At 39.0% G+C, this 27,260-nt stretch overlaps 1 protein-coding gene across 4 annotated transcripts; it reads right to left on the reverse strand.

Moving 5' to 3' along the window:
• Positions 1-546: 546 nt before the first annotated feature.
• On the reverse strand, positions 547-26,490 carry LOC119779281 (serine/threonine-protein kinase tousled-like 1-B). Of its 4 annotated transcripts, none has more exons than XM_038278860.1 (22): positions 25,992-26,490; positions 24,241-24,362; positions 21,869-21,937; positions 21,687-21,725; positions 21,465-21,540; positions 21,322-21,365; positions 21,150-21,239; positions 20,970-21,050; positions 20,774-20,866; positions 18,589-18,699; positions 18,172-18,308; positions 17,820-18,011; positions 17,490-17,556; positions 14,986-15,083; positions 14,405-14,486; positions 14,207-14,298; positions 11,881-11,970; positions 9,850-10,019; positions 9,637-9,772; positions 7,438-7,549; positions 7,248-7,355; positions 547-1,900 (listed from the first exon to the last, which is right to left on the reverse strand). In XM_038278860.1, the coding sequence occupies exons 1-22, from the start codon at positions 26,116-26,118 to the stop codon at positions 1,751-1,753; spliced, it is 2,286 nt and encodes a 761-aa protein (XP_038134788.1). In that variant the 5' UTR covers positions 26,119-26,490; the 3' UTR covers positions 547-1,750. The 4 variants fall into 4 exon arrangements, with proteins under 4 accessions (XP_038134788.1, XP_038134787.1, XP_038134790.1 ...); XM_038278859.1 differs by lacking the exon at positions 25,992-26,490 and adding an exon at positions 24,977-25,151; XM_038278862.1 differs by lacking the exon at positions 21,687-21,725 and having other exon boundaries at positions 24,241-24,359.
• Positions 26,491-27,260: the final 770 nt, after the last annotated feature.

Consider the following 27,260-nt stretch of genomic DNA (forward strand, 5'->3'; position numbering starts at 1 on the left):
AAATTAACCGAAATGCTCACTTAGGAAAAATGATACCTACAAGTTGAAACATTTAAGGAAAACTAGTCCAGAGTGAAACAAACACGAGGAACATAAAACTACAAATGTAAAGAGGCTTTAATTAACTACGAATCAATGATGAGTTGAACCAGTTTAAGTCTGACTTCCTGTAATTAATTAGGAGGTAAAAGGATTAAAGAGCAGGAAATTGATGCGGTGGGTCACACCCTGAACAGGCTGGTAGAGTTAGTGTTGAAATGCTGGAAAAAGGTTACAAAGAAAAAAAAAAAGGTTAAAAACGTGACATGAAGGTTTTGTAATGGCCTAGTCAAAGTCTGGTGTTTGGAATAACTTCTCTCTATAATAAATGGAGTTACTCTGGTTTTGTTTCCCTGATTTGAGAGAAAAAGTAAAACATCTGTAGGTTAGTCATTACTTTTACACCTCACCTGACTTTTTAACATTTCTCAGTGAAGTAGCGAAACACCTAAAACATGCTTTAAGGCAGCACCAAACCTCTGTTTCATTCATTAAATCACATCACCGTACAGGTAAGAGTTCTTTATTTACACCATGACAACATTTTGGATACATCCATTTGTTTTTCCCGCTGAAGTTAGTAACTTTTCTCCCCATCCTCTGATGTTGACAGGTGGGAATATTCCTCACGCCACAGCACACTAGGTCTTCTAAGCCATTAAGCAAACAGAAATCTGAGGAGACATTTGATGTTGGCCGTAGAAGAGGAAAAGGAAAAAAATAATAATCTGGCACTCCTTCAAAACAACACAGGCTCTGGAAATTTCCTCTTAATTTTCAAGTATGCATGGATGCAAGGAGAAATTCATTCACGTGTTAAAACAAACTAAAAGCAACAGTTATAGCAGCGAACTGAGAACAGCTTTAGAGAGGAAATAAACAGACTGGGGACACTAAGGAAGCGAGGAGGAGAAGCCTTGTTAGAATATATCTGCTATAGTGAGTAACGCCTCCTGAACATGAAATGTACAATGACCTCTGCGTCCTGACGGCAGCCTCCGTCTGCAGAAACGCCGGCGTGGCGTCGTATTGCAACACCTTGCTCTCAGACATTCGGATTTTTTGCCTGAGCAACAAGAAAATAAAATATTTAAGACAGATAAGCAAATCCGCTTGGAGACCTTGGCTGGAAGTGCAAATTCAATCCCATCAAAGTTACAGCGTCACTTAAAATGAGTCCAGGTTGCTGTTCAGAGGAAGTCTGATGAGATTCGGTGATTCCTCGTGCGTCCGTGAAATGAAGGGAGCATTTCCACACCTACTGCTGCTCACAAAGGCTTTGTGTTATAGTCTTCTGATTAAGTATATTACTATGCGAGTATGTAGAGATGAATGCAGAGTGGATTTGGGAGAGTGCAACTAGAGGATGGCGCGGGGGGCGGGGTCATATTTTCTAAGGGTTAAAGCAGAAAAACTTGGTGCACTCTCTGTTCTGCAATTCTCATCTCCATTTTCCTTCTTTTCAGCCTTTTTCTGTAGTCTGCCCCTTCTCTCTGTGTCACAATAGAGTTCAAGAGCAACTTTTTTTTTTTGTTTATTTTGGCAGAAGGCAAAAATATCCTTTCATTTTCCATTTTACTTTTTTTTTGCTAAACTATCTAATCTTGAAACATCTCTGGCAAAAAAAAAAAAAAGAAAAGAAAAAGAGTTGCACATTTATTATCCTCCAATGCCGTTAAGATGGACCTGAGGGCCCCGTCGCTTCGTTAAGTCAGTAGGTGGGAACGGTTGAGGCGGAGGACTGCAGCGAGCCCGAGGAGTTAGAGCGTCTCATGTGAGGGAGGAGGTATGAGTCTGAGCACAGCTGGTGAACGTCGAAGCGGTCCTCCTTACGATAGGCCAGACAGCGCCGGATGAACGCCTGCAGGACAAACAAAAAAAAGTTTTCTTTTCAATTCACCAGATTTGATCCAAAAACATTCATTGGTGCATGTTACAAATCAAGTTTCATTCAGGAACATTTACAGCAGGGGTCTAGGGATGCACGATATTGGGATTTTGGCCGATATTTTAAAACTCATGTAGCTGATAACCGATATCGATACCGATGTTAAAGCTGGACAAAAATAAGTAGTCATTGAAAATAGCAGTTTTGTTATCCATTTCTGACACTTTGAAAAATAATATACTCAAATATATTTTCACATGCTGATATCAAATAGATTTTTAAAAACGCGGTATCGATCTATTTTACTTTCAAAATCTCATGAAATTTCGTCGTTCTGTTACAAACTCTCGTGATATTTTGCAAATTCTTGTGAGATTTTGTTAGTAAAATAGAATCGATATCGCGTCAATATATCAACATATAAAAATATGGCAACATTTTGTGAATTTTCGGGGGATTTCGTGGCATAACGATGACATATAGCAATATTTCATAAGTAAAAGAGATTGATATGGTGTTTTTAAATGGCAATATATCAGCATATGAAGATATTGTGATATGTTAATGTATCAATATTTTTTCCTCGTCTTTTTAAGTCTGTAAAAAAAGTTTTTGAGGAAGAAGAAGTAGTATATTTTTTTTTTTAGACTTTAGAAACTCAGAAGCTGCTCAAATATCGGGTTAAATATCGGTGGGGTGGCGGATTTTAAGGCCGATACCGATAGGGGGCCGATTATGTCGTGCATCCCTACAGGGGTCACCAATTAAAAATCAGCGGGGTCCTAATACAGAAAATCAACAGCTAGTAAAGGTCCTGAGACATTTGTAACTATAATCCCTTACTTTAAACAGAATTTAACACTGAAATAAAATAAAGTGTTTATGCATCCATGTTATAGACTTTTTAAATAATATTTAAAAAAAAAAGAAAATTTTTCCATTTTATAAACTGGTGTTTTAAGTAGAGAACAACAATCATTCAGTTCGGAATATCGACAATTTTCCTGATTCACATATTTCATAAAACACCTGAACTGATTTATAACTCATTTATTTCTTTTTTTTTATAGCTTAATGAGAGCAGTGGGCTTTAGGCTGCCCTACAAGGCTTTAAACATGGTTTGAATGGCGACAAAGCCATTTTGAAGCACATATCAAGGTGCTCAGTTTGAGCCTGGATCCATATTTATTTTTGATTCTGTTCATGGTGGAGAATCCTGCTTCACAGCAGCAGGTTGAGCCAAACACTCAAAATATCCAGGGTCATCTTTAAGCACGCCATTTCACTTTTCTGTCACCAGTTCACTGCAGTTCTTCCAGCAGTCCACACTTTCTCTCATCTTCTCCTTATTTCTCATCGCCCGGCCTGCCGCAGGTTTTCCTGCTGTGTCTAAAAGTATCTAGCGGCAGCAGCCCTGACCGACAGCTCACTGGCTAATTGGCATCAGGTGCAGCCCGTTCTGGGAGGGCTTTACCGTTCAAACAGGGGAAGCGGCGCAAGTGAAATTGGACACTGCCGTCGCATAACATGCAGTAATTTATAAATGTTTGAAATCAGGTTGGGTCCGGATTAGCCAGCAGGTGGGTTCGGATCTGGGCAGCGGTCCGCTAATCCGTGACCTATGATTTACAGAAACTGAATGATAACAGAGACACTACATTGGAACAGGAACAGTTATAACACCTTCCAAATATAATCCATAATACACGCTTAGTTTAATTAACCCCTTGAGCCCAGCTGATATTTATCCATTTATAGAAATAGCTAAAACACATTCACATGGTGTTTCATCCACACACCTTTTAAATGGGGCTTTAAAATTTCTAAAACATGTTTTAAAATATTTTTTTCCACAAATACTTTTTGTTTTATAGCTTTTTAAAGAAATAAAATTAGAGTTAAAATTCCACCTGATATGTCTGACTCTGCTGGAGTAATGCAACAGCAGGTATTCATTTTTAGCCTCACCCCCTAATGGCCGGAATCATTGGAAAGTAGAGGCTCAGACCTTTCCAAGAAGGGTTGGAGGTAATTGTGAGAGCATTTCAGATGCAACAGGCATGCGATACATAAGCTTGCTCTGTTATTCTTATTTTCTGTTCATTTTTGTGATATTATGATGTGTTCATGGTACATTTCAATGAAACAATGGCTAAATCTAAGGAGCAAAGGCTTTGCTTTATGCCGGAGGTCTCCAATAATGTAAATCAGTATATTTGTCAGGCTAGATTCCCTTTTATGAGTGGGAAAGTTTGGCACTGTGACAAAATCACATTTCCACCTAGCACACTGCCCACTAAAACCTTTGTGGACTTTTTCAGTCCAAATGTGCTTGAGTTCTAGTCAAGATGTGGATCTAGAGAGTCTCAGGGTTCATCCAGAGTTTCAAATGGGGTTTATGTGATTTTTTTTTTTTCCTGAAAAAAAATGTTGGCAAGGCTAAATATTTTTCCTTTTTTCTTTGTATAATCGCCTTTAAAACAGACATGGTGACATTAACAATATTGGTTTCACCTGAAATATATTCTGTAATGCTTTTCTGTCAAACAAATCCAATCACTTGTATTTCCAATTACCGTATTTTCACGACTATAAGGCGCGCTTAAACGTCTTTTTTTTCCCTCAAAATGTGCGGTGCGCCCTATGGTGCGGTGCGCCTTATGTGTGTTGTAACTGCGACTTTTGAGACCACCTCATTGAGGAGATGATGAAAGAGTGGCTGAATGTAAGGAGACCAGGTGTTTTTTTTTCCACCCCTCACCATCGCTGTTAATATGTAACTCCATGCGTGCCCATCTCACAGCTGATGTGAAAAACATGGGGAAACAAATTAACGCTGTGCTCGCTGTTCAACCGCTCGACATCGGTGTGAACCGGACCCAGCAGGTGCAGCAGAAGCAGCGAGTTTACATGCAAAGTCAATGGTTGACGCGCGTATAGGTGCAGCAAAAGGTCCTGCAGCGCGTTTTGGTGCAGCACGTCGGGAGCGTTTAAGCATCTGACGCACCGCCAACGCGCTGCTGCTGCTCAGATGGAAAAATTGAAGTTTTGCTGCTGGACGCGCCGCATCAACCAATCAGAGAAGCTGATCTGGGAGCTGACAGCGAGACAGTACTGCGCTCTGATGACATATGATATTAACGCAAATGAAAAGGCTGGGTGGATGCGTGGCTGAGACAGGTGTATGTGAGAAGACTAGGTGGTTTTTTCCACGCATCACCATCTCACAGCCGATGTGAAAAAAAGATGAATCAAATGAACGCTGTGCTCGCCGTTATCCCGGGGGTCTGACAAAGGAACTTCCACCGCTCGACATCGGTGTGAAGCGGCCGTTCAAAGTAAGGCTGCGAGCGGCGTGGGAGCGATGGATGACAGACTGAGACCACAGTTTCATGATAAATGGAAGGCAGCGCCGGGCAAGTTACGCCACCGTTAGCGGATGGATTGTAGATGGACTGTGTCTGCTGGCTCTGTTGTTCAAGCTTTCGCAAAAGCCGGCATCATTTCTGAGGAGCTGCGCTGCACGGAAAGTGACTCTGACAGCGCAGAAGGGGAAACTGGCATGTCTGATTTAGCGCAGCTGTTTTATTCAGAGGAATGCTGAGGATAACAGAGGATGATGACTTTGATGGGTTTGATTAATACTTTGTAATAAATACATGAATAAAGCACAATCATACTCAGGTTTGCTCCCGCTCTATTTTTCTACCTGAAAACTTAATTCAACAGCAGCCTGTGGGCGGGTCTCCTCCTCTTCTTCAGCGCGGTGGCTGGCAGGTGTTTTTTTCATCTAAATAATCTAAATCTTGCAGCTATATTTGCTGTGATCAGTGGGAATAAAGTAGTTTTAATATGTTTTTAAGTGAGAAAGGCCACCTGAAAACTTAATAATTGCAGTCAGTTCATCCAGATTATCTATTTCTGTCGGAGGCGCTCAGACCCCCACATACCAGCGGTGCACCAACAGGAGAAATCCTTTCGTTCACCGCGGCTGCTGGCAGGTGTTTTTCATCTAAATAATTTTAGCTGCAGGCACCAGGATACCGGTAATAAAAGCGAACATATTCCGTCGGCAGGTTTCAGGATTTTAAGTTAATTTAGGAGTGATCACAGCGCTGTGTCATCTGCGATGTGTCTGTCTCATGGCCAGCTCGCAGGTTTGATTAATACTTTGTAATAAATACATGAATAAAGCACAGTCATACTCAGTTTTGCCCCCGCTGTATTTTTAAATACGCAGTAGAGGTATTTAAAGGTAGTAGAGGACATGCACCTGTATATAAAAAACGCGCCCTATAGTCCGGTGCGCCTTATGTGTGTGTTAAATACAGAAATGGGACACATAACTGAGAGTGCGCCTTTTAGTCCGGTGCGCCTTATGGTCGTGAAAATACGGTAATAGTTTGGGAGCTGTACTTGCTTTAATTCACACATGTAATTTCAGGTGGAATTTGCTCCTAAGACCCTCCTCAGTGTTTATACTCAGAAAACACAGTATTCCTACACTGAATCAGGGTGGTGGCAGAATCATGGTGTGGGGAGGATTCATTTCCATTCTGACCAGCCTCTCAGTCCAGAGTTCAGACCAAGAACATCCTGGGGAAATTTGCTGCTCAGAAGGGACAAAAGATTACTACTACTAGAATTACATAAACTTTATGTCTTAATTTGACTTTTACAGTCTGGATTTTCCCCCCAAGCGGTTATTTTTTTATATTACCACCATGTCTGACTTCCTGTCTGACTCATGGCATTTTCCATCAAACTGCTGCATAGCTCCTCTTAAAATAAACTTCTGATCCCTCATGGTCAGACTGGGCACAGTCGCCAAGAATAGGCCCCAGCTGATAAAGACAGCAATTTTATTGGATCAATGCCATAAAAGAGCCGCTGTGATTTGGGGGTAAGGTTTTCCTGTTGGTCTGAGGAAGCAGGATAAATTATTTATTTATTATCATAAGAGAAATAAAGCTCATGACACATTTTAATTAGAAGTTTTAAAACAGATTTATCATTTAAAAAATGTGTAAACCTACTACCTCATCGAAACACTATAGTTTATAGTTAATTAAATAGAAACACTGAGTTTTATTTAATGTGCAAACTGTTGACTACAACTAATTGTAAAAGAAAAAAAATCTTTACCCATCCAGTTGACTTTTTTTTTATGAAAATGCTAATAATCAATTAAAAATGCTTTATAATCGCATCCCTCCACCATTTAAAAAGGAACCTATAGGACTTCTGGAAGTTGATCCTAAAGCAGGAGCAGCAGCTGTGACCCATAAAACCATCAGAGTGTCTGTGAGAGTGTGTCACCTTGGCCTCTGTGCTGGCCTGCGGTTTAGCTGGAAACTGGACCTCTGTGGCTTTAAGGATGGTGTTTTCCTGGAGGATGTCCTGCTGCGACTGATTGTGACCAAACGGCTGAAGGAATGAAGCAAACATAGAAATCCTTAAGTTCTGTGTCTTTTATCAAATATACCGAAAGCAGTAGATGCCGTATTACCTTGCGTCCGTAGAGACATTGGAAGAAGATCACTCCCACTGACCAGACGTCCACCTTGTTGGAGATCTTCGGTGGTTCTTTGCCCACAACAAAACACTCTGGTGGGAGGTACCTAAACATGAACACAGAAATTCGTTGACAACCTAATTTGGAGACATTTTTCCCCATCCAAGATTACAGACTTTAATTATCTTTGTTACAATAAATAGTTTCTGTTTTCACATGAAAAGCTGAGATCACAGTTGTAGATATCCATCCTGGGCTTCCCCCCTAAAAACTAGCTAAACCTGGTAGGTGTCGCTACGGTAGCCCACAATGTTTTAGCTCAGAAAATTCTAAAAGTAGACAGAAAATTTTAAAATAAGAGTATTTCTTTAAGTATTATTGTAAAATATTGACAATACATAAACCTCAACTACAGTCTAAAGAAAAAAACTGAAAAATAAAAATAAAAAAAAACAATTAAAATAAAATTACTTTAAAGAGCAAACAAGGCGCCAACCATCTGATCACTTACAGGCCAATGTATGTAAACTGTCCAATTGTTTCCTCCTGCTCCATGTGAACCACTGTCTCAAAGGTTTGATTATAAACCCTACAACATCAAACTCCTCATAGCTACACCAGGTAGTGTAATCTATTTACATTATTTATTGTTTGTTTTAGCGTCTGCGCTCCACCAGCGCCCTGTATAGTGCAGAGACATGGCGGTCGTTGCTCTAAACCCAACAAAACATACCAGAAAAAAAAAAAGCTATAGCTATAACACAAAGTCTATCTAAAGTTGAACTAAATATGCAAAGTTTACTTTTAAAGCAAGATTAAATTAGCATGTGTGATATATTATTTTTATACATTACTAAACATGCCCTATGCATTATCCTGTAGAGCCATCTGAGAAATTTAGGGTCAACTAAACAATTTTGGTTTCAATCTGCAGGTTCGATGTTAAGAAGCTAGCTACATTGCTAGCTGGTTCTGCCTCATTTAGCAGCAGCTTGGCTAACGTTAATAAGCTCCGCTAAGTCACCAGGTAAACCAGTGAACTCTACACCTCCCCCAATCCTCCTCCTACTTCAGTGTCCAACACTTTCTTTATGGTCTGTATTTATGACAGGTAGAGAACAGACAGCAGAGATCAGGTGATGGAAAAATACAACAACAACAAAAAAACTCCTGACCTATGACCCCCTAACCACAGTTTGAGCTACTTTGCAGAAGCTAATGTGTTCTTCAGAACTGTATTTTTTTTTACGGCTAAATCGATCATTCGGAACTGGAAAGAAGAAGAAAGGCAGCCCTACAGCATGGTGCTACCACCACCATGTTTAACAGTGTGAGGTGGTGAAACTCGGCCTTACTGTAGCCCATTTAAAATATAGAAAGCATTGGGAGAGAACAGACATATGCCAAGCAGCTAATTTTCCTAACTCAAAATATTAAGGAATCATTTAAAGGAAATCTTTAATCTGCATCCTGATCACCACCTGCTAATGGGTTCTCACCATTTCAGAGAAATGTTTCCATAATCATCCTACTAAACAAACTAATCAAAAAATGGCCTCCTTAGCAGAGATAATGATCAAAGTGCTGGGATATTGTTTTAATTTAACCTCATAAAATGCCGCTCCACAGCTGCAACTACTTTGGCTAATCTTTCTGCTTTGTCCCTTGGACCCAACAATGATATTTGTTCCCCAATATTTTCCGACAAATGTTTTAGATAAAAAAAAATATATTTTATTCTATAAAGGCCCCCATTAAATTATAAACATGTTTAATTTTACTTTAATAAAGTAATATTTTACTGGTTATATCTCTCAGTGCGTCACAGTTAAATCAGCTGAAATCAAGGTGAACCCTTCACAGTTTTCAGATGGGGTCAGTTTCCTTTCTCTCCTTAAGTGTAAACAACCTTTTCAGTCAATTTAAAATCTATTCACGGTGTTTTACAAGAAAAGTCCTGCACAGCAGAATAAAAACATGATAAAAAACAACAAAAAAATCTGTGAACAATTAATAGAAAAATTAAATAAACAGATATAGGGAATATATTGCATAAAGACTAGCTTACTAATCATGCTGTCTAGATAAGAAAAAAAAAAAAAAAAGGACAGAAAAAATTATATGTTTCAACATTAAATCCTCCAAAACTGAACTGTCAACGTTCAGGGATGTTTCCTGATGCGTGTGTCTCACCAGTAGGTCCCCGCTCCCTGTGACGTAAGGTCCATCCCATCCACCCCATAGTTGTCATCATCCATTATTTTTGACAAACCAAAGTCCGTGATTTTGATTTCACCACATGCTGTACCGTCCACCAGTAAGATGTTACCTGTGCAGGGCAATAACAGTTAGAGGTGAACAGGGTGACCGACCTCTCTGTTTGAAAGCAGAGGGTATATGAGGCACCTGGTTTGAGGTCATAGTGGATGATGGGTGGTTTGATCTCATTCAGGTAGCGCAGGGCGCTGACGATCTGCATGACGATGGAGCGGGCCTCTTTCTCTGACATTAACTTGTTTTGCTTTAGGTAGAAGTCCAAGTCGTTCCCTTCACAGAACTCCAAGACTGTACAGAACCTGAAAAAGACCAAATCAGGTGAGCATCAGATCATTGCTAACATGCGGCTGTTGGGACACCTGACAGCCTTTTGGGGCTGTCTGGTATAAACGGCCGACAAAACAAGGTTTACGGGTGAAATTAGGAAAACTAGGGCTGAAACAGCTAAGCGGATTAATCGTAATCAATTGATTATTGAAATTATTGTCAACTAATTTAGTAATCTATTAATCATTAACTGGAGTATAGAGATTATAAAACATGCCTTTAGCTGACAAAGTGACCCACGTAGAGCAGTAGTTATATCAAAATTGTATGAAAATATATAAACATTTTGCATTCAAGATAAAAAATATATATATTTTTGTCTGTCAATATGTTCTAACCAGAACACCTCAAGTGGAAAAGTTTTAGTTTTACCTGATTTAATTTCATAAAAAAATATTCTTAAGGAACCTTCTGCTATCAGATCATCAACTGATTCATCAAAAAAAAAAAAAATAGAAAGATTAATCGATTTGCAAAATAATTGTTAGTTACAGCCCTAATGAAATCGTTTCTACTCAGAAGATACAGCCCAGTAGTTCAGTAGTAATAATCTGCATAATTTCCCTGTAAAGTAGCTATACTTTTTAACAATGACTCTGTTATCATTAACTGTATAAATTGTTCTAAGATGAATCATAAAGTAAACAAAAATTAACATTCAAATCAACGCGTCAACATTAGACAATCAACAGAAAAAAACATCAAATTGATTTTCTACAAATTTTCTGAACTCTGATGTCTTAACCCCATAATGCCAAATGTATACATACGGTTTCTGAAATGTTTTGCGTCTGACACCTTTTGCATAATTCAATGGTAAAAACTTTGCTAAAAATCCTATTGTACACAATTAGATATACCTGATAACAGAGGGCAGAAGACTACACAAAAAATAATCTTGACTTATCGCATAGTAATAAATTATTAATATCAAAAATTTATTTCTATTTTTTCTTTTTACATATTTTGTTTAAAGGCCAAATAAGGACTTCAAACCAAAAAAAAAGTTATTTTCTGTTTTGTTTAATTCTTGGATCAGGCTTTAAAGGGTTAAAGTCAAGTTAAACAAGGTAAGATTAAGTAGGATCAGGGTTATGACTTCTTAACATTCAGCCTTTTTTCAAACACTTGACACAACTGATCAATAATATTATGACGTGATACCGTTTTAGCCATTTTGGACAGCACTGTTCTATGATAACCTTTTAAGTCAGCTATTTTAAAGATGATCGGTTTGTAAGAGCAGTTTTATGGAAGGAGCAAACACTGGGGTAGCCTTCGTTTTTAGAATGAGAGAAGTCCAAAATCTTACCCAGCAAAAGCCATTATTATTATTTTATTATAATATATATATATTAACTAAAGAAGCAGAATCAACAAATTAGAAGATTTTGAATTTGAAAATTTAATGTTAAATATTCTGCAATCTTTCCAAGTTTAAAAAAAACTTTTCAAAACTATTTTGTATAATTAAATGCAAATTTTATCTTTATTTATTTTTGCTCTTAAGTGCATGCTAGAATCTCTGCTTCTCCACTTTTACTCAAGTAAAGAATATGAATACTTCTGACACCTCTGGTTACTATATAAGAGAAGACATTTTACTATGTGTGGGTCAGAGGTCGGGGTCAGAGCTTTCTGCTAAATAAGTGTGACCTAATCTCCCTGTCATGTTTGTGCATTGCAGTTGTACTGGCAGAAAAAAAAACAAGTTTTTCTAAAAATGTATTCTATCAAATATCCATACTTGAATATCATTCTGTGGAAACAGCATTGAGTCTAATACTCACAAAACCTGAAGAAGTTTAAGTAGAACAGGGGTGGTAAACTCACGTGTCAGTATCTAAGGAGAAATAGTCGTACAGTTTGACTATTCTGGGATGGTCCAGTTGCTTGTGTATCCGGTACTCTCTGCATGCATGCCTGCAAAGGAAGAAGTGTCAAAGTTTAAGCAACAAGATAAATCTTTCTGTTGTTTCTGTATGTTTGCATGCATCCAGGGTTAATTTGATAAATTAATCTTTAACAATGTGACAGTTCCTAATCTGTGTCTGAACCAATCCTACATTTCTCCTGCATGCAAATCCAGATCCCCTACCTCAGGATAGCAATAAACTGGGTAACTTCAAACTGCATCTTGCAAAAAAATTAAACACCATTGTTTGACTTTTATTTTATTTTATTTATTTTTTTTTTTACAAAAACCCTTTGTATGAGTATTTTATTGGAATTTAATGTTAAAGTTGAAGTGTTTTTTTTGTCATTGACATTTAAACAAAAATCGGATAGTTCACCAAATCCAATTAATCAATTTTTTCTCCACTTTTTCCCCACAAAAAAAAGAAAAATATCCTGCTCCCTGGGAGCTAAACAGAGCTCTGGGTAAAAATAAATCCAAGCAGTGAAACAGGCTTTTGAACACACTAATGGCTTTACCCAACAGGCTAGTCTATCAGTTATGTGTATACATCTAAGAACAAAAAGTGATGAACAGATGTCACCCTGAACTGAGGAAGGACAAATTGGTGAAAAAACATAATTAAAAACAAAGATTCAAATCCAATCTTCAAAAACAGCACATTTGATTAGTAGCTAAAATCTGTTTATGACAGATCTAAATGTCAACCATCCGAAATCTAAAAATAAACTCCATGATGCCAACTTTTTGCTGCCGACTGCCGTTTTTCTTTTCTCTGGTCCTACATTAAAAGTTTTTTTCAGAGCTGGAAACAGATTTCGTCTCAATGGAAACTCACTAACTGCTGGTTAAGAAGCACTTGCACCATTTTAATCACTGGAACCAGTTTGGTGGAAAAGGTCCCCAACAGGTTTCCTTTCAGGATTGTCCCGTACTTAGCTTCCTCCACCTTTCTAGCTCTGACCAACTGTTTCTACTGAATAGTAGCTCCACAGCAAAACATTTCTTCACAGTATGAGTTCAGGTAATGTTCTCCATACTTTCATCTGACCAGATCACTTTGTTCTATTCTCCTTATAGGCGTGGCTTTCTCTTACCTACTTGTCCAAATGCAGTTTATCACTCTCCCTTCTTTATAAAAAAGAAAAATTAAAAACTTTGGCAAACTTTGCAGAAAGCTCTCTGAATCACCTCTCACTGCCTTATCTACAGCCTTTATTGATATATTTTCCTTTTCTTTAATCGTAGTTCCCATTATATTTTAATTATAGGCCTATTAAAGTCCTCTGTTCTGATTCGAGATGCTGTGCAGCAGTTTTATCATCAAGTAGGGCTTTGCTTTGTGGCTGCAGCAGTTGTTTCCTCCCCTGACTTTCCATAATCTGTCCCAGTCAAATGGGGGAGAGTGTTTCAATGTATGGGGCAGTTATAATGTTGTTATAATAGTGTGAAGGATTGCCTTCGAGTCAATGAGTTGATGCAATTAACTGGTTTTCCTTAGATAGAAAATTTTGAAGCAATTTAACAGTATGATCTAGTTAAGTTGTAAAGTGCTTTGAGATGATTAGTTGCAAATTGGCGCTATATAAATAAACTGAATTGAATTGAACAGATTGGGTTCTGCTCACTCAGTGTATTTGTATCCCCTCAAAAGAAGTAAAAAAAAAAGAAAAAGAAAAAAAGAATTGGATCGGTTTATTAAAAGTGGATACATCCATTGTGACCCAGACCTAAAACATAGCTAACTACTACTTCTTCTTGTATGTTATCTATATTTTATAAGGCATTTAATAGCCTGTAATATTTCAACGATAGCATTATTAGCATTCAAGGATATTATAGGTGAAAAAAGGCTCATTTTGATACATCCCTACTGCATCACCTTCTACTTATCCCGTCTACAATATTCCTCAGTCTTAGTGATGCTTTTCTCTTCTCTAATGTTCCCAAATGAACCCGAGAGGCCTCCAATGAACCTATTATATAAGATTTAGCTACACACTCAGGTGAACTCTTTGCTAATCAGGTCCCCAATGAAAGAAATTGATTTTTTCTTTTTCTTATCAGAACAAAGGGTGAATGAAAACCACTTTTTCTACCGTTTCGTATATTTATCTGCAAATAATTTCTCAGTGATTCATAATGATGTGCTACTTTGTGTAGGTATAAAGCAAAGGCAGAGGGCTATATACTCAATGCACTGAGTACTGTAAACCTAGAAAAGGGTGTGTAAAGGCCTACTTGTGGTAGTTTTCCTTCTTCTCCTCTCTCCAGTTCTTGTTGAGTTGGTGGATTTTGACGGCTGCGTAGCGCTGTTCAAACAGGTCAAACGCCTACGTGTGACAAGCAAGGACGCAAAACATTTAGCCTCTAAATGCACCTCGCACAAATCAGGAGGAAACAAAGTAGATGGAAACTGTGCCAGATGGCAGAAGGTACCTTGTAGACTTCACTGAAGCCACCCCTGCCCAACAAGTGCAGCAGCAGGTATCTCTCATTCAGAGTGGGATGGTCTTTGAAACTGTGAGGAGGACATTTTCATAAACAAATATCCAAATGGTACACCTGATTTTATTCTAAAAATGTAAACTGCTGTCATCAAGATATGTGGAGAGGAAACAAATCAACTCCAAAGTGTGTAAACAGAGCAGACCATCTATATCCTTTAAATTTAGCTAAACTGCGCGATTAGATTTTTAATATAGATCCTGAAAGGCTGATTTGACACAGATGGCTCATTGCTAAAGGTAACATGCTCACACTGCTCTATGAATAATGTAATAAAATCAGTCATATTAAATCTTTCATGATAACAAATGCCATGTTATCTCCCAAACTAAATTACCTACATCAGCAATGCTGTTCTGATCCTAAGTCAGTGATATGTTGGATTAAATAACACAGACATTAAAAGAGTGATAACAAATGAAAATTGCTTGAATATCACAATAAGCAATGTAATTACATGACTCGTCGTCTAACCCTTTGTAATGTCATCAAATGACAGGTGGCCGACTTACGCCGAGCTGTCCTCGTTGTTTATCCTCTTCAGCTCCCTGATGTGAAGGTTCCTCACTCGTTCCAGCCGCTCCAGCTCTGCTTGGATCTCAGCTTCCTCCTGTCACGTGACATTCAGAGAAAAAATACAGGTTTGGTTCGTGATTTTTCTCCAGGTATTAAAGAGTTAAATAAACAGAGACAACGTTCATTGCTTAAAAAAAAGAAATATGTGGTGGTGTACATTTGGATGCGTCACAAAAATGTTGAACTGGGCTGTGCCGACACGTCATGCAAAGGATTTTGGCAAACCGTGTTCGTCCTAACACAAATGCTGAACAGGAAAGTTCTGCCAGGGGAAGACCAAAAATGTGCTGTTGCTAGGGCAAATTCAAAATGCAGGCAGATCTGCGACAGAACTGATTCTTTTGGCAATTATTTCACAAAATACACAACGATAGGAAAAAGCGGACTGATTGAAAGGTTTTACTCCAAGTTATAGTTCTGTTCATGTATTTTCATCTAGAGCTTGTTTCAATCATGTTCCGTTGACTCATACGTAACGTTTATGAATGTTAATGTTTTATTTAAATCATCAAAGACAGGTAGAGCAACCTAAATATCATTTTCTACTGCAATGCTCTGCTAATGTCTATGGCAAACTTCCCTTTTGAGCTCCAAACAGGGATGTCAGGAGGTCCCTATACTAAATTAACCATCCAGAAGAAACATCCTGCTCAGGCTTCCTAGCTCCTTTGTTCCAGACAACACTTGTCATAGCGACTGCTGATGCTTTTCTGCTTTGGCTTAGGAGTCCTTCCAGATTTTCAGTCTTCAGATGGAATCAAGTCCTCCATAGTCCTGCTAATGACCTAATTATTTGATTTAAGTGTGCTGAAGCAGAGACATATCTGAAAGTTGCAGGACTTTGGCCCTTGAGGACTGGAGTTTGATGGCTGAGCTCTAAAGAGTCCATGTCTGACTCAGTAGGAGACCTGATAATGGAGGCTGACGACTGGACAAAGGTCCAGCAGACAGCATCTGACCTCCTCTACAAGGAGGGGAGACCAATAAAGGTAGTTGCTAAGGAAGACAGGTGTTCAGCCAGCTGTATTTAAGCAAAAGTGTGTTAAAACAAGACCTGCAGCCTGCAGACACATATAAAAGATTTTAGGTTTTCGTGGAGTTTTGTGTTTATTACTGCTGTAAGTTGCTTATTCTTTCAGCAAACCTGTTTTAGAGTCTGTGCACCATTACTAGACATAACGATTCCAAGCGATTACTGAATTAGTTAACGATTAATTTATTAATCGATTCATTTGATTATTTTTTGGGCCCTAATCGTAGGGTTGCGCGATAAACTGGTGCAAATTTTCCCATGTAGGTAAATTCGGTAAACAAGTTGGTAAATAATTCAGTTTTTCCTGTCTGCACTGGTTGGCAGTATTTCCTTCCCCTTTAAGAGACTGCAGGGTGTCTAATAGCGCAACTTCCTGACCAGTAAGAAGCGTAAAAAGGAAAATGGTGGATGAGTCCAGTGAAAAAGTGTCTAACAGCTGTACACAAAATTACATCAGGTTAATCCTGTGGAGCCATTTGAGAGCAGAGATGAAGCTGAGCGCACAGAGAAGTCATGAGCTCATTGTCACAGTTGCACGCGCGGCGACCGGTTTTGAGTGAGGGTGTGCCAGTTTAAACGATTCCGGTGTTCCCACTGCACGCACAGTTCAGTGGCATCAAAATTACACCTAAGATGTTGAGCAAAAGAACACAAAATGCAAAGTTTGCCTGAAACTGTCTGGACTACCCAAAGTAACATCCAACCTCGTCCCCCACCTACAGCACAACCACGCTGTTGAGTTCAAAGTCGTGCAAAAGGCTCCATTACTTTTGAGCAAAAACTTTTACAAGAACTAACATTTTTCTCCTGCTGAATGAGACATTGTTGAATGTTTAAACCTGAATAGATACAAGACTTTAATATTTAATTGAAAGTAATATGTAATGCGATTTATTCAACAATCAAATTCTAAATAGATCAGTTGTATTTCCTGCATATGCCTTTATTTCTGATAGAGTAGCTGAAGCATTTATCTTTATTGAGGTAAAACTGCCCAATATATCGACATTAATTTGAGGTCATATCACCTAGCCCTAACTAATCGGTTTTGTTGCCTAACTAATTGCAGCTTAATTAGCTCTTGTATTGAGGTGGAGCTCAGGCAGCTATAAAGCAGCACTGTGGATAACATCCAGATCCCTTTAGTTCCATAGGGGGGTTATTGAGAAGGGCAGCCTGAGAAGATCATCGACGTGCAACAAGTGCTGAATATTAACCTGAAAAATAATTTTAATGAATATATCTCACATTAAGCAATTACAGTTGCGCAGTGTTGCTTTAAGAGGTTTTACCAAAATGTGATGACTGAAAATAACTGAATAAAACATTTTAAACGTAAACATTTCTTGTTTAGGTGGGTCATATGGGGTTGCTTATTTACATGTTTGAGTTTTTTTAGCCACTGACCTTTTTTAGGTGTCCGAGCCTCAGCTTGAAGATTTCCTCCTGCTCATGATACTCAGCAAGGGTCAGTCTGTCAAAACATTAAGGTTAAACTGCATTGGTTAAATGACACTCAGTAATGTACCTTTCTAACACGGGTGAATGATTAAAAGTTTTAAAACCCGCTAAATTATTATTCAGTCTCTGGTACCCTTCAGCAGCAAGTACAGATATAATTAAGTCTGCCTCATTTTAACTCCGTCAAACGAGTATAAATAGGTGACAACCAACCGCCACATTCTTTACAGTCCAGCATCTTCCATTTACAGCATGCAGTTATTTCTGTTAACTCACAGCTGGGGCAGAGAGGGCTTGAGAAAGGGGTCAGAGTCGTTGCCGTTCACCACTTTAGTTTTGCGTTGTTTCGGTTCAGACGTTGAGGCCAGCGACAGCGAGGGAGATGCAGGGTTCGGCGGTTTTCTCTTTGCTAGGAGCTTTCTCTGCCGCTCAATTTCCTCTCTCTGCTGGTTGATGCTCTCCTGTTGCCTGAAAGGCAGAAAACATTCAATCTGTGAGGCAAAAAACTCAAACTGCTTGTTGCTGCAGGTTTTAAAACTGTTCAGAAACCATCCAGGTTATTTTGAAGTAAAAATACGACTAAATAACAATAAAGGAAACAATTTGATTGTTTGATAAAACTCCTTACTTGATGAGGTTCTGGAATGCATATCCGTCGGTCCACTGCTCTGTGTAGGAGGCGCCGTGTCGGACTGTGGTGAAGTGGCCTAGCCGCAGGCGATCTCGCATGCTCTTCTCGCGACTCGACTGCTTCTCCTGGGTGCTCTGTGGAAAAAACAGACGGATTTAAATTTACTGTTCCAAACAATAAGACCTGACGGAAGATTGAGTCCAAAGGAAACAGCTTTACACACTTAGGGGGGGATAAGATCTGACCCCTACAAGAACAGAAGGAAGTACCTTGCTCTTTGCAGAGAGGAATCTACTAAATTATCATTTAATATACAGGACACATCATCAGCAGGAACTGAGACAAGGTTATAAACTGTGATACTTTCCTATAACCAGGTTTATAGAGAAAGTGGAGCTTTAATATGAATACTACCTTCTCTATAAGCAGCTTCTTGCTCATGGTGATGCACTTGTTGAGTCTCTCCTTGTATTTTTCCAGGAGTTTCTGCTGTTCATCAATCTGTCTCCGAAGGTCACAATTAGCCTGTTCAAAACGAGCACATGAGAGACATCATGAAACAGATCTGAACCCAGGTATCAGATCACACTCCTGATGGAGAGGATTAGAAATGATTGGGGGGGGCTGGTCCCAAACTCAAACTGTTGGTAAAGTACCTGTGATTTCAATGGCAGCTGCATCACCAATGAGGCCAGTTTTTAAAAATCACAGCCTGTTGTGGCATCCATGGCTCAAAAAAAGCTACAGCATGATTTTGGATAGGTGAACGAGTCACAGTAAATGTTTCAGTTCAATCTAAACTAGTTATTGGTCAAACAAACCCGATTAAATAATAAACCTAGTTTTGACTGATAATTTATCATTAAGAAGAAACAAAGCTAACCTGGTCCACTTTGAAAAAGCCTAATTGAACTGTACCATAAATGGTGGGTATGGAGGGTTGAACAGGACCAGTCTATTTTAGATCAAGCCAGAGTTTCAGTTTTAAATCAAGAATTAGCCTCAGCTACTAGAAAACCTTCATTCTTCATCCATGTAGATAGAAATGGGCTGGCAGACAGCTCTAAATACCTTTACTTTCAAATTCCTTTTTTTAAACAATATCTAGAACATGAAATGGAATTAATACCAATCTAAAACTGATGGCTCCTTTTTAAAAAAATAAATAAATTAGGGCTCCAACTAACAATTATTTTGCAAATAGATTAATCTGTAGATACATTTTTCGATGGATCAGTTAATCATCGGATAGCTGAAGATCAGTTAAAGAAGATTTTTTGCGAAATGAAACCAGGTGAAACTAAAACTTTTCCACTAGAGTTTTGGATAGGACACATTGACAAACAAAAAAAGTTTTTCTTATCTTAAATGCAAAATGTTTACACTTTTTTCTCGCACAATTTTGGTATAATTGCTGCTCAAGGTAGGTTGCTCTGTCAGCTAAAGGCTTGCTTTAAAGTCTCTATACTACAGTTAACGATTAATCGATTGCTAACTTAGCTAACGATTATTTAAATAATCGATTAATTGTTTCAGCCATAAAATAAATGTTATTCTTAAACATAAATCAAGTACAAAAAACAAACAGGAATTTAAAACTAAATCTCTTCATAGTTACCTTTAATGTCAGTGGAAGCTATGGCTCGGCAATATGACTTAAAAATCTGACATTTTGATTTTCCAAAAACAATTTTTTTTAAACTGAAAATTTTATTTAATAATAAAATTATAATTTGTCTGGCCCTGGCGGATGCCTTTTTAAACTCACAAGTGCAAGGCAAATACTCAAATCCTCTGTAGGATCTCCCTTCCCTTTAGCAATAAACATTCAAAATTCTACATTTTTGCCATCAACCACAATCGATCTGTGCTGTTTAACAAAGTTTATATCCAACAGGATGACTGTATTTCCACCCCCTTATAGCTGAGGCAAACCCAGGTATACTACAGCCATCTTTTTTAACTGGCATAAGGTGAAGTAGTGCTTAACCTTAAGGTCACGTACGCTCAAATAAGCAACAGAAATTTAAAGCATCAAGGAATATACACCAACTGCACATCTACAGAGTCATCGAGACTTTCACCTTTTATTCAGAACTAATCAAAGACGCAATCCAAAATCTTGTGATCAGCACAGTCACTAAGCTGTCTGCCTCAGTAACATGGTGGTAGCATTTTCTGCCATTATGTAAAACCAGAAACAACTTTAGCCAACATGCAGAGGTGGATTGGCTTGTTTGTTTTAGATTATTGAGCAAACTTCCTCAAGGGAAAAAGAAAAGACTTGTGGCTAGTTCTTGAAAATGAAATATATATAATTAAGAAAAGCTCAAAATATGTCTTTTTTCAAAAGAAAAGACACATCATTTCTGTATTTTAACCGAAAAGGAGAAACAGGTGGCGGCAACGTTTTTTAAACCATGGCATAAGAACTTCTTTCTGCGCTGTCCTGAAAGATTTTGGTAAAGAGAAGAAAATCCCTTAATGCTTGGAGGAAATCTTTTGAGGACCAGTTTATGAAGCAGGAGACCAGTGTTCATTTGTACAACTGGACCACAGTGAATGATTGCTCCGCCTTTACTGTAGAGACAGGACTCACTCTCAGCAGGTCATCTATTCGTCCCTCTTTTTTCTCCAGGTCCAGACTCTTGTTGCTCTCCAGGGCAGCGAGTTTCAGGCCCGTCAGCTCCGTCTGTAAAGCAGAAGATGCTTAAAGCACAATAGCCAACTAGCAGAGGATCTGAATTGTCAGAATAACCAAGCTGCTCTCTCTTTGTCAGTTTGTCGTCTTGTACCTGGATGCATTTGCTTAAAGAGGCTTTGAGAGTGTGCTCCCCAAAACACAGACTGGTGGGAGAGGAACTGTTCTGACGAATCTACAACACAAAAAAAAAAAATCGAGTTATAACCATGCTATATAAGCATACACTTATCACGAAACTCTGAGCTGAAACGACTCTTAGGAAAATACGTACGATTAAGCCGGGTGCAGACTGTGAACTCTGTGGGGAGCGGCGGGCTGATGGAAGCCCTCTTACTGGACTGGACCCATTCCCACCCTGAAACTTCAAGGAGAACAAAACAGCTTTTACATACAGCTTTAAACCATCAAGTCTCCAGACAAAATGATAGAGTGAAACAACTTACATCAAAAAAGTCACTGATTTTGGGCCCGCGTGTAGAAGTCTTCCCTGAAAACCAGACAAAAAAATGAATAAATAAATGCATTTCAAAGGGAAGCTGCTGGGGAATTACGCTAGCTTGAATCCCACCATTTAAACACAGCATACCTTGACTGCTGTCAGAATAGGTATCGGCTTTCCTCTTCCGGCCCCTGGAAGTTTCAGAGTGCTTCTTCTCCGGGGTCTGACAATCGATAAAATATGAAAGGAGGAGGAGGGAGAAAAAAAAAAAAAAAAAAAAAGCATAAATCCCTTGTGTTTTACCTAACAAAGTATAGAACAGAGCATGGTGTTCAGCTGGAAAGAGCAGCAGGAAGAAAGAGTACATACTGAGTAGGCAGGGGAGCTCCCTCTTTTTAAATCAGAGTTCTAGGAAGAGACAGAAAAGAAGGTGGAGAGAGAAAAAGAGCCAAGAGTGGGATGTGCATACTTGATGTGTGCATACATGTTATAAACTCACTCTGATTTTGAATGACAAAAGACCTGCATGATTGTCTCTGTGTGCGGCTTACCTCTGACTCCTTGTCACTGGATGAACCCAGACTTCCATAGCTGTGGTTTGAGGATTCATTGGCCAGACCCTACAAAGACAATAATTCCCATGGATCAGCAAATGGGAGAACAGTCTGTACAGGTGTGTTGTGCAAGCTCAGTGACTTGACAGAAATGCGCAGCACAGACAAACCAGTGCTGGCGGCAGGCCTGCCGTGTAACATGCCTGACAAGAATGCAGATTCTTAGTGATTAGGTGTGTCACTAGGCTTTTTTTCCCCAAGCACATGAACATTTCCAGGAACTAAAGAGTCCTTTTTAGGAAAACAGGAACCTTTAACCTGCTTTTCCAGCATGAGAAAGGAAGGGCTTGAATTATTTCTGGGATTAAAAAGGAGCTCCCAGCCCTGTTAGGAACATGTAAGCACCGGTAGATTGATACAAGGGAACATCAAATAACAGCCTGCTGGCTTATAAGGCAGGGATTTTTCTTCTTAGGCTTAAATTTCTAAAGTAAACTTGATAAATACACACAGTGGTGACCACTGCAGATCACACTCTGTACGTCCGCTTACATTTTCTCTGTAGAGTAAGCAAGCTCTGATTTTTTTTTTTTTTTTATATATATATATATATACACAAGTAGTGCTGGGCGATATGGAAAAAATCATATATCATGATATGGACTATTTTATATCACGATAATGATATATATCGCAATATGCTCCAATTGAGTATTTTCAGCAAATCTCTGAAAAATATGACAAAATAATATAATTGCTTACTTTTTCCAACTTTATTTTGAAGTGACATTTATAGAACTGTCACAAATTAGAAAAATAAATTGTAGTGCAACAACATATATGCATAAGACGAGGTGGAAGTATGGCTACAGTATCCTTCACATTTTTTCAAATCCTACGGGTATTTAAATTAAATTCCTGTGGTTCTTTAGGTATTAGAAGAGGTTTGTTGTGTTGCCACCGGGTAAGGGAACAGTCTTGTAGCATAGTTTGCAAATGTTGTCTGCTCCTTGTTGGACTTGTTAAATCCAAAATGTAACCAAATCACAGATGTGCCCCCTCTTTTTGGTAAAGTGTCTTTATCTTGGGTTGCCTGCCAAGCTGTCTCTGTTTGTTGCGACCACAGGTTTAATACTTCAGCCTCCTGCGTCTCCAACTCTCATGAGTTAAGTAACGTAAAGCATGTCGCAAACCCGCGTGTGAGTCAAAAACCCGTAAAGAAGCGTCATGTTGCAAAAACCACAGGACGCCGCTTCTTTGTGGATAAAAAAAAAAAAATCTTGTTTATCACTTATAAGCTGTGTGTAGGCTACGTGGCTACACTAATACGATTGTCGTAGTCTACCATGGGAAATATTTGCATGAATACGAGATACAATTGTGTTAGAAACGATAGAATAGAATTAGCACGATAGACACTTTTCTATCGTCCGTACGATATGTATCGTCTTATCGCCCAGCCCTATACACAAGCTGATTTAAAGTTCATTTATTGCAGACCTCAAAACCATATCATGTCTGGAATAACCAAATATGCATTAAATGTATATCTTAAGTCCCTAAAATTGAAATAACCAGTAAACTAGTGATGCAATTGTCAATCTGTAATTGATAAAACAAGTTTTTCACTATTAATTTAACGCATCAGAAGCAAAATCTTATTTAAATCATTGCTACTTTGGCAGTAATGCCCCCTTCGTTTTAAGTTTAAAAATGTGTCATGTCTATTTTCTCGAACCTGAAAACTCAACCTCCACACAGGAGCCAGCAGAAAAGGTCTAACTTTTATCTGTTACAGAAGGTTCTGATTGATTCCCGGTATTTGAAAATCTCTGTCTTGCCAACACTGATTTCGAGAGATCCTTGTTTCTTATTAAGAGAAAAAGACGGCTGAAAGGCTTTCGTACCCCTCCTACTGCGAGGCATCATTATTTATAATGAAGAGTAGAGATTATGCCACACAACAAAACGAAGACAAAAAGTTGATTGAGTTGACATTTTTAACTGTGTATAGCTTGTCATCTGAGTGATTATAGTCATTAAGTGTAAGAACAGGGCAACTTTGCTGTCATCACACTAACATAGAAAAGGATTGTGCTAAAAGTGATCAAACACATTCATAATTTGGGATACGATGTTTTTTTTTTTTACTATAGTTTGAAAACTGGCTCTGATTTTTTTTTTTTCCTCTTTCTGAAACATTTCTATTATGCTTAAAATAACACTGAACACTATTAGTCTTCAAAAAGAAATGCCACAACATCAGAATCAGCAGATCAGGTCAGAATCAGTGGGGTTCTCTACAAAGAATGTTGGATTTCATAAAAACTTTTTGCTTTTGTTTTTACTTTCTATAGCTCTGCCATTACCTTAGCACCTCCACTGGCGCTCCCAGTGCTGCCTCCCGTATTGCCGCTGACAGCTCCTGTAAACCTGGCCTCCAGCAGCTCCTGCCTCCTGGGGTCCAAGCTGTGCAGCTCCTCCATTGCTCCTGTTATGAACGTATACATGACCTGTTATTCAAGAAGCATCAGCAGCCCAAAATGTCTGATGATGAAATACAAAGTATCAACACAAGAGGCCTTAAAGAAATAAGAAAAAGTCAACCGTAGCAAATGATAAAAAGTAAAAAACAAAGGGGTTTAACTAAAACTAGGGTGGCTTCTCAAAACAAATACACCTTCAGCCTGTTGTGGAAGGTGCAAACTGAGCAGTAAGGTCACAGTAGCACTTGGAAGTCAGGAAGCAAAAAGGCGAGAGAGGGTGAAGTCAGCTTTCCAGTCCGTCCACAAAAATGTTTTCCATCAGCTAACCTACAGTATCATCACACCGGAGCAGTCAAAACAACAACCCTACATAAAACACTGACATTAATGGATCCAGAGTCCAGGAACCATCTAGAATAGTCAGTTACCACTTAGAAATAAGATAAGAATTTAACCACCACAAAAAAAAAAAAACAATAATCAGATCATCTAAAAAGGTAATTTAAAAACAAACAACAACGAGGCCTTTCACAACATTACCAATTAAAATGCTACACTTGTGCATCAGTTGTGCTTTAACTACTAAAAATAATAAAGGCTATTCAAAGCCAAAGTTTACCTTTAAATTGAATCGCAAGCATCAGATCACATGTAGAAAGAAACTCATATGTGCTACTGTCAGACAGGGGCTTGATCTGGTACAACCAGTTTCCACTCAGAGGAGAGGTAACACAGCTGCTCTGTGTTCTCCTCCAAGTGTTTGTCTCCTTATTGGACATTTCCAGGCTGACATCTTTGCACAGCTACTGGCACTGGGGCAGGCCTTAAAAGGCATAATGGAGATTATGAAACCCTTATGAAGCACGTAGCAGAGGTTACAGTCAGAGAAAATAGAAAGTGATTTGGGTGGATTAAAATGCAAATAGCCCCAGCTTTATATTGCAACATGCTGTGCTGTATTTATCTCGAATAGTTTAAATAAAGTGATAAATTAAAAACACTACGAGGGTCTGAATGTTTTAACATGCAGATCATGTCCTGTTACTAATAGATCAAGCTGCAACATTAAAACCAGCTGTTGCCATTTATCATGATGCATCCATCCGCACATAATCATAAGAGTTACATACTTGTTTCACCTAGTGTTTCGAAAAAAAAAAAACATTAAATAGATGCAATCAAAAACTGCTTGAAAAGTAACCTTCACGGCTTATAGACGTGTATAATAGTGACGGGGACGTGCATAGCTGTGCATTAATGGATGCACACACAGTTATGTTGTTTATCTACAAAGTGGCAGAAGGTAAACGATACGAAGTGCAGGAAAACACTGATACCAATTTCAAGCTGGCAGCCATACAAACAAGTCAACAAGCTAGCAGCAGCCTTGGAGGAAACATGGTGATTTAGCCTGCTGCTACTTAAAGCTGGCGTTAAGCTGAACTGACAGCTGACGTTTGGCTTCCAATTCCCTGCATCAGTGAACTTGACATCCATTTTTTCCCCTTTTCACCTAAGCAAACGTTAGCTTCCCAACCGCTATAACAAAATGGTGTCCGACTCACAGCAAATAGGAAACATTTTCATTAAAACCAGCCCAATCCTGTGGCGAGCCTTCTTTTTTTTTTAAGTACCTTCCTTGATCTTTGCGGACGCCGTTATGTGTTGTTGAGAAATCGTAGGGGACGAGGAGAGCTGTGACCAAGATGGCGTCGCCTCCAAACTTCCACCACCACTTCCACTGTTACTTTGGACACTCATGAAGCCACTTTACCGCCGAGAGGAGCCAGCGCACGCACTGCCGTTTGCGGAAATCTCAAACTTACGGCGTCCATCGTTTTTGGACACCTGCCGCAGACGAACACACCGGCGAAAGACGAGGGAGAGGAGGGATAGTGGAGAAAGAGGAGGAGGAAAGGGGGGGCTGTCAGTCCCGTCGTCGTCGCCGCTAGACGTCTTGCATGTTGTCACCCGAGAGGGTCCTACGGGGGAGCGGCTTCTTGACAGGGATCCAATGTAACCTTTGCATGATGACCGCACCGCGCGCGCGCCTGTCAGCATCCAGTTCGCGAGCGGAGCTTTGATTCTAGTGTGGGTTAGGCGAGGCTATCGCGAGGCTGACGCTCTCTCTGAGAGCAGACCTGACACCTAAACAGACACTGATCTGGGATCATTTTACCCTCCTCCAAACTAGCTCTAGGTTCACCGGAAGGTACCGCTCTGCGTCGACCTGGGAACAGTTGTCTTGTTAGGCTCAACAACAACCCCTGAAAAAAATGGCTGAAAGTTGTTGTCTGCATCCAGAGGAAGAAGGAAGAAACCACACATTCAGTTAAACAATAAATAAAGCCAATTAGATAAACAGAAAAGACCTGTACTCTACCCCTATCACATCATAAACAAGATGCATATTTAAAGTTGGCATCAAAGAGTTTTTGCACTGTTCTGTGTGCGCATCATAACTTTTTTCTTTTTTTTTTATTCATGATATATAAGTCGTTTGGGGAGGGGGGTATGCAGGTGGGAGGATAGTGATGTGGTCTGGGCTCAAAGGTGTTTTGTTTCAAATTTGGTGCACTGCATCAAAATGCATTTTCCATGTTACTGTAGGGCAGGCATTGCACACAAACACATATGCATATCATCTTTACTTAGGGGACATTTTGGCCTATATCTTTATCTTTTTTTGCAATCAAATACATTTATGTCACAGGCTCAAACTTTTTTTTTTCCCCTCAAAGGAAATCTAAGACTGTTAAAACTTTAGGTTTGGTTCAGACAAAAAAAAGAAAAACTAACTAAATGAATTCAAACTCTGAACTGGCTTTTTTGTGTCTCCTTGCAGTCAGATTGCATCAACACACCAGGGTGCAAACAATCATTGCTCCTCATATGCACCTGCC

The sequence above is a fragment of the Cyprinodon tularosa genome, unplaced genomic scaffold (genome assembly GCF_016077235.1).
Source record: "Cyprinodon tularosa strain WSP-4 unplaced genomic scaffold, ASM1607723v1 ctg145, whole genome shotgun sequence".
Taxonomy (NCBI): domain Eukaryota; kingdom Metazoa; phylum Chordata; class Actinopteri; order Cyprinodontiformes; family Cyprinodontidae; genus Cyprinodon; species Cyprinodon tularosa.

What these genes read in the sequence shown, in the direction of transcription:
- LOC119779281 (XM_038278859.1), bottom strand. Translation starts at nt 25,136, where the DNA reads ATGTCCAATAAGGAGACAAACACTTGGAGGAGAACACAGAGCAGCTGT. An exon ending in GAATAGATGACCTGCTGAGA is followed by an intron (nt 18,700 to 20,773) that starts GTGAGTCCTGTC and finishes CGTTTTGAACAG; the next exon opens with GCTAATTGTGACCTTCGGAG. An exon ending in AAGCCCTCTCTGCCCCAGCT is followed by an intron (nt 17,557 to 17,819) that starts GTGAGTTAACAG and finishes ATGTTTTGACAG; the next exon opens with ACTGACCCTTGCTGAGTATC.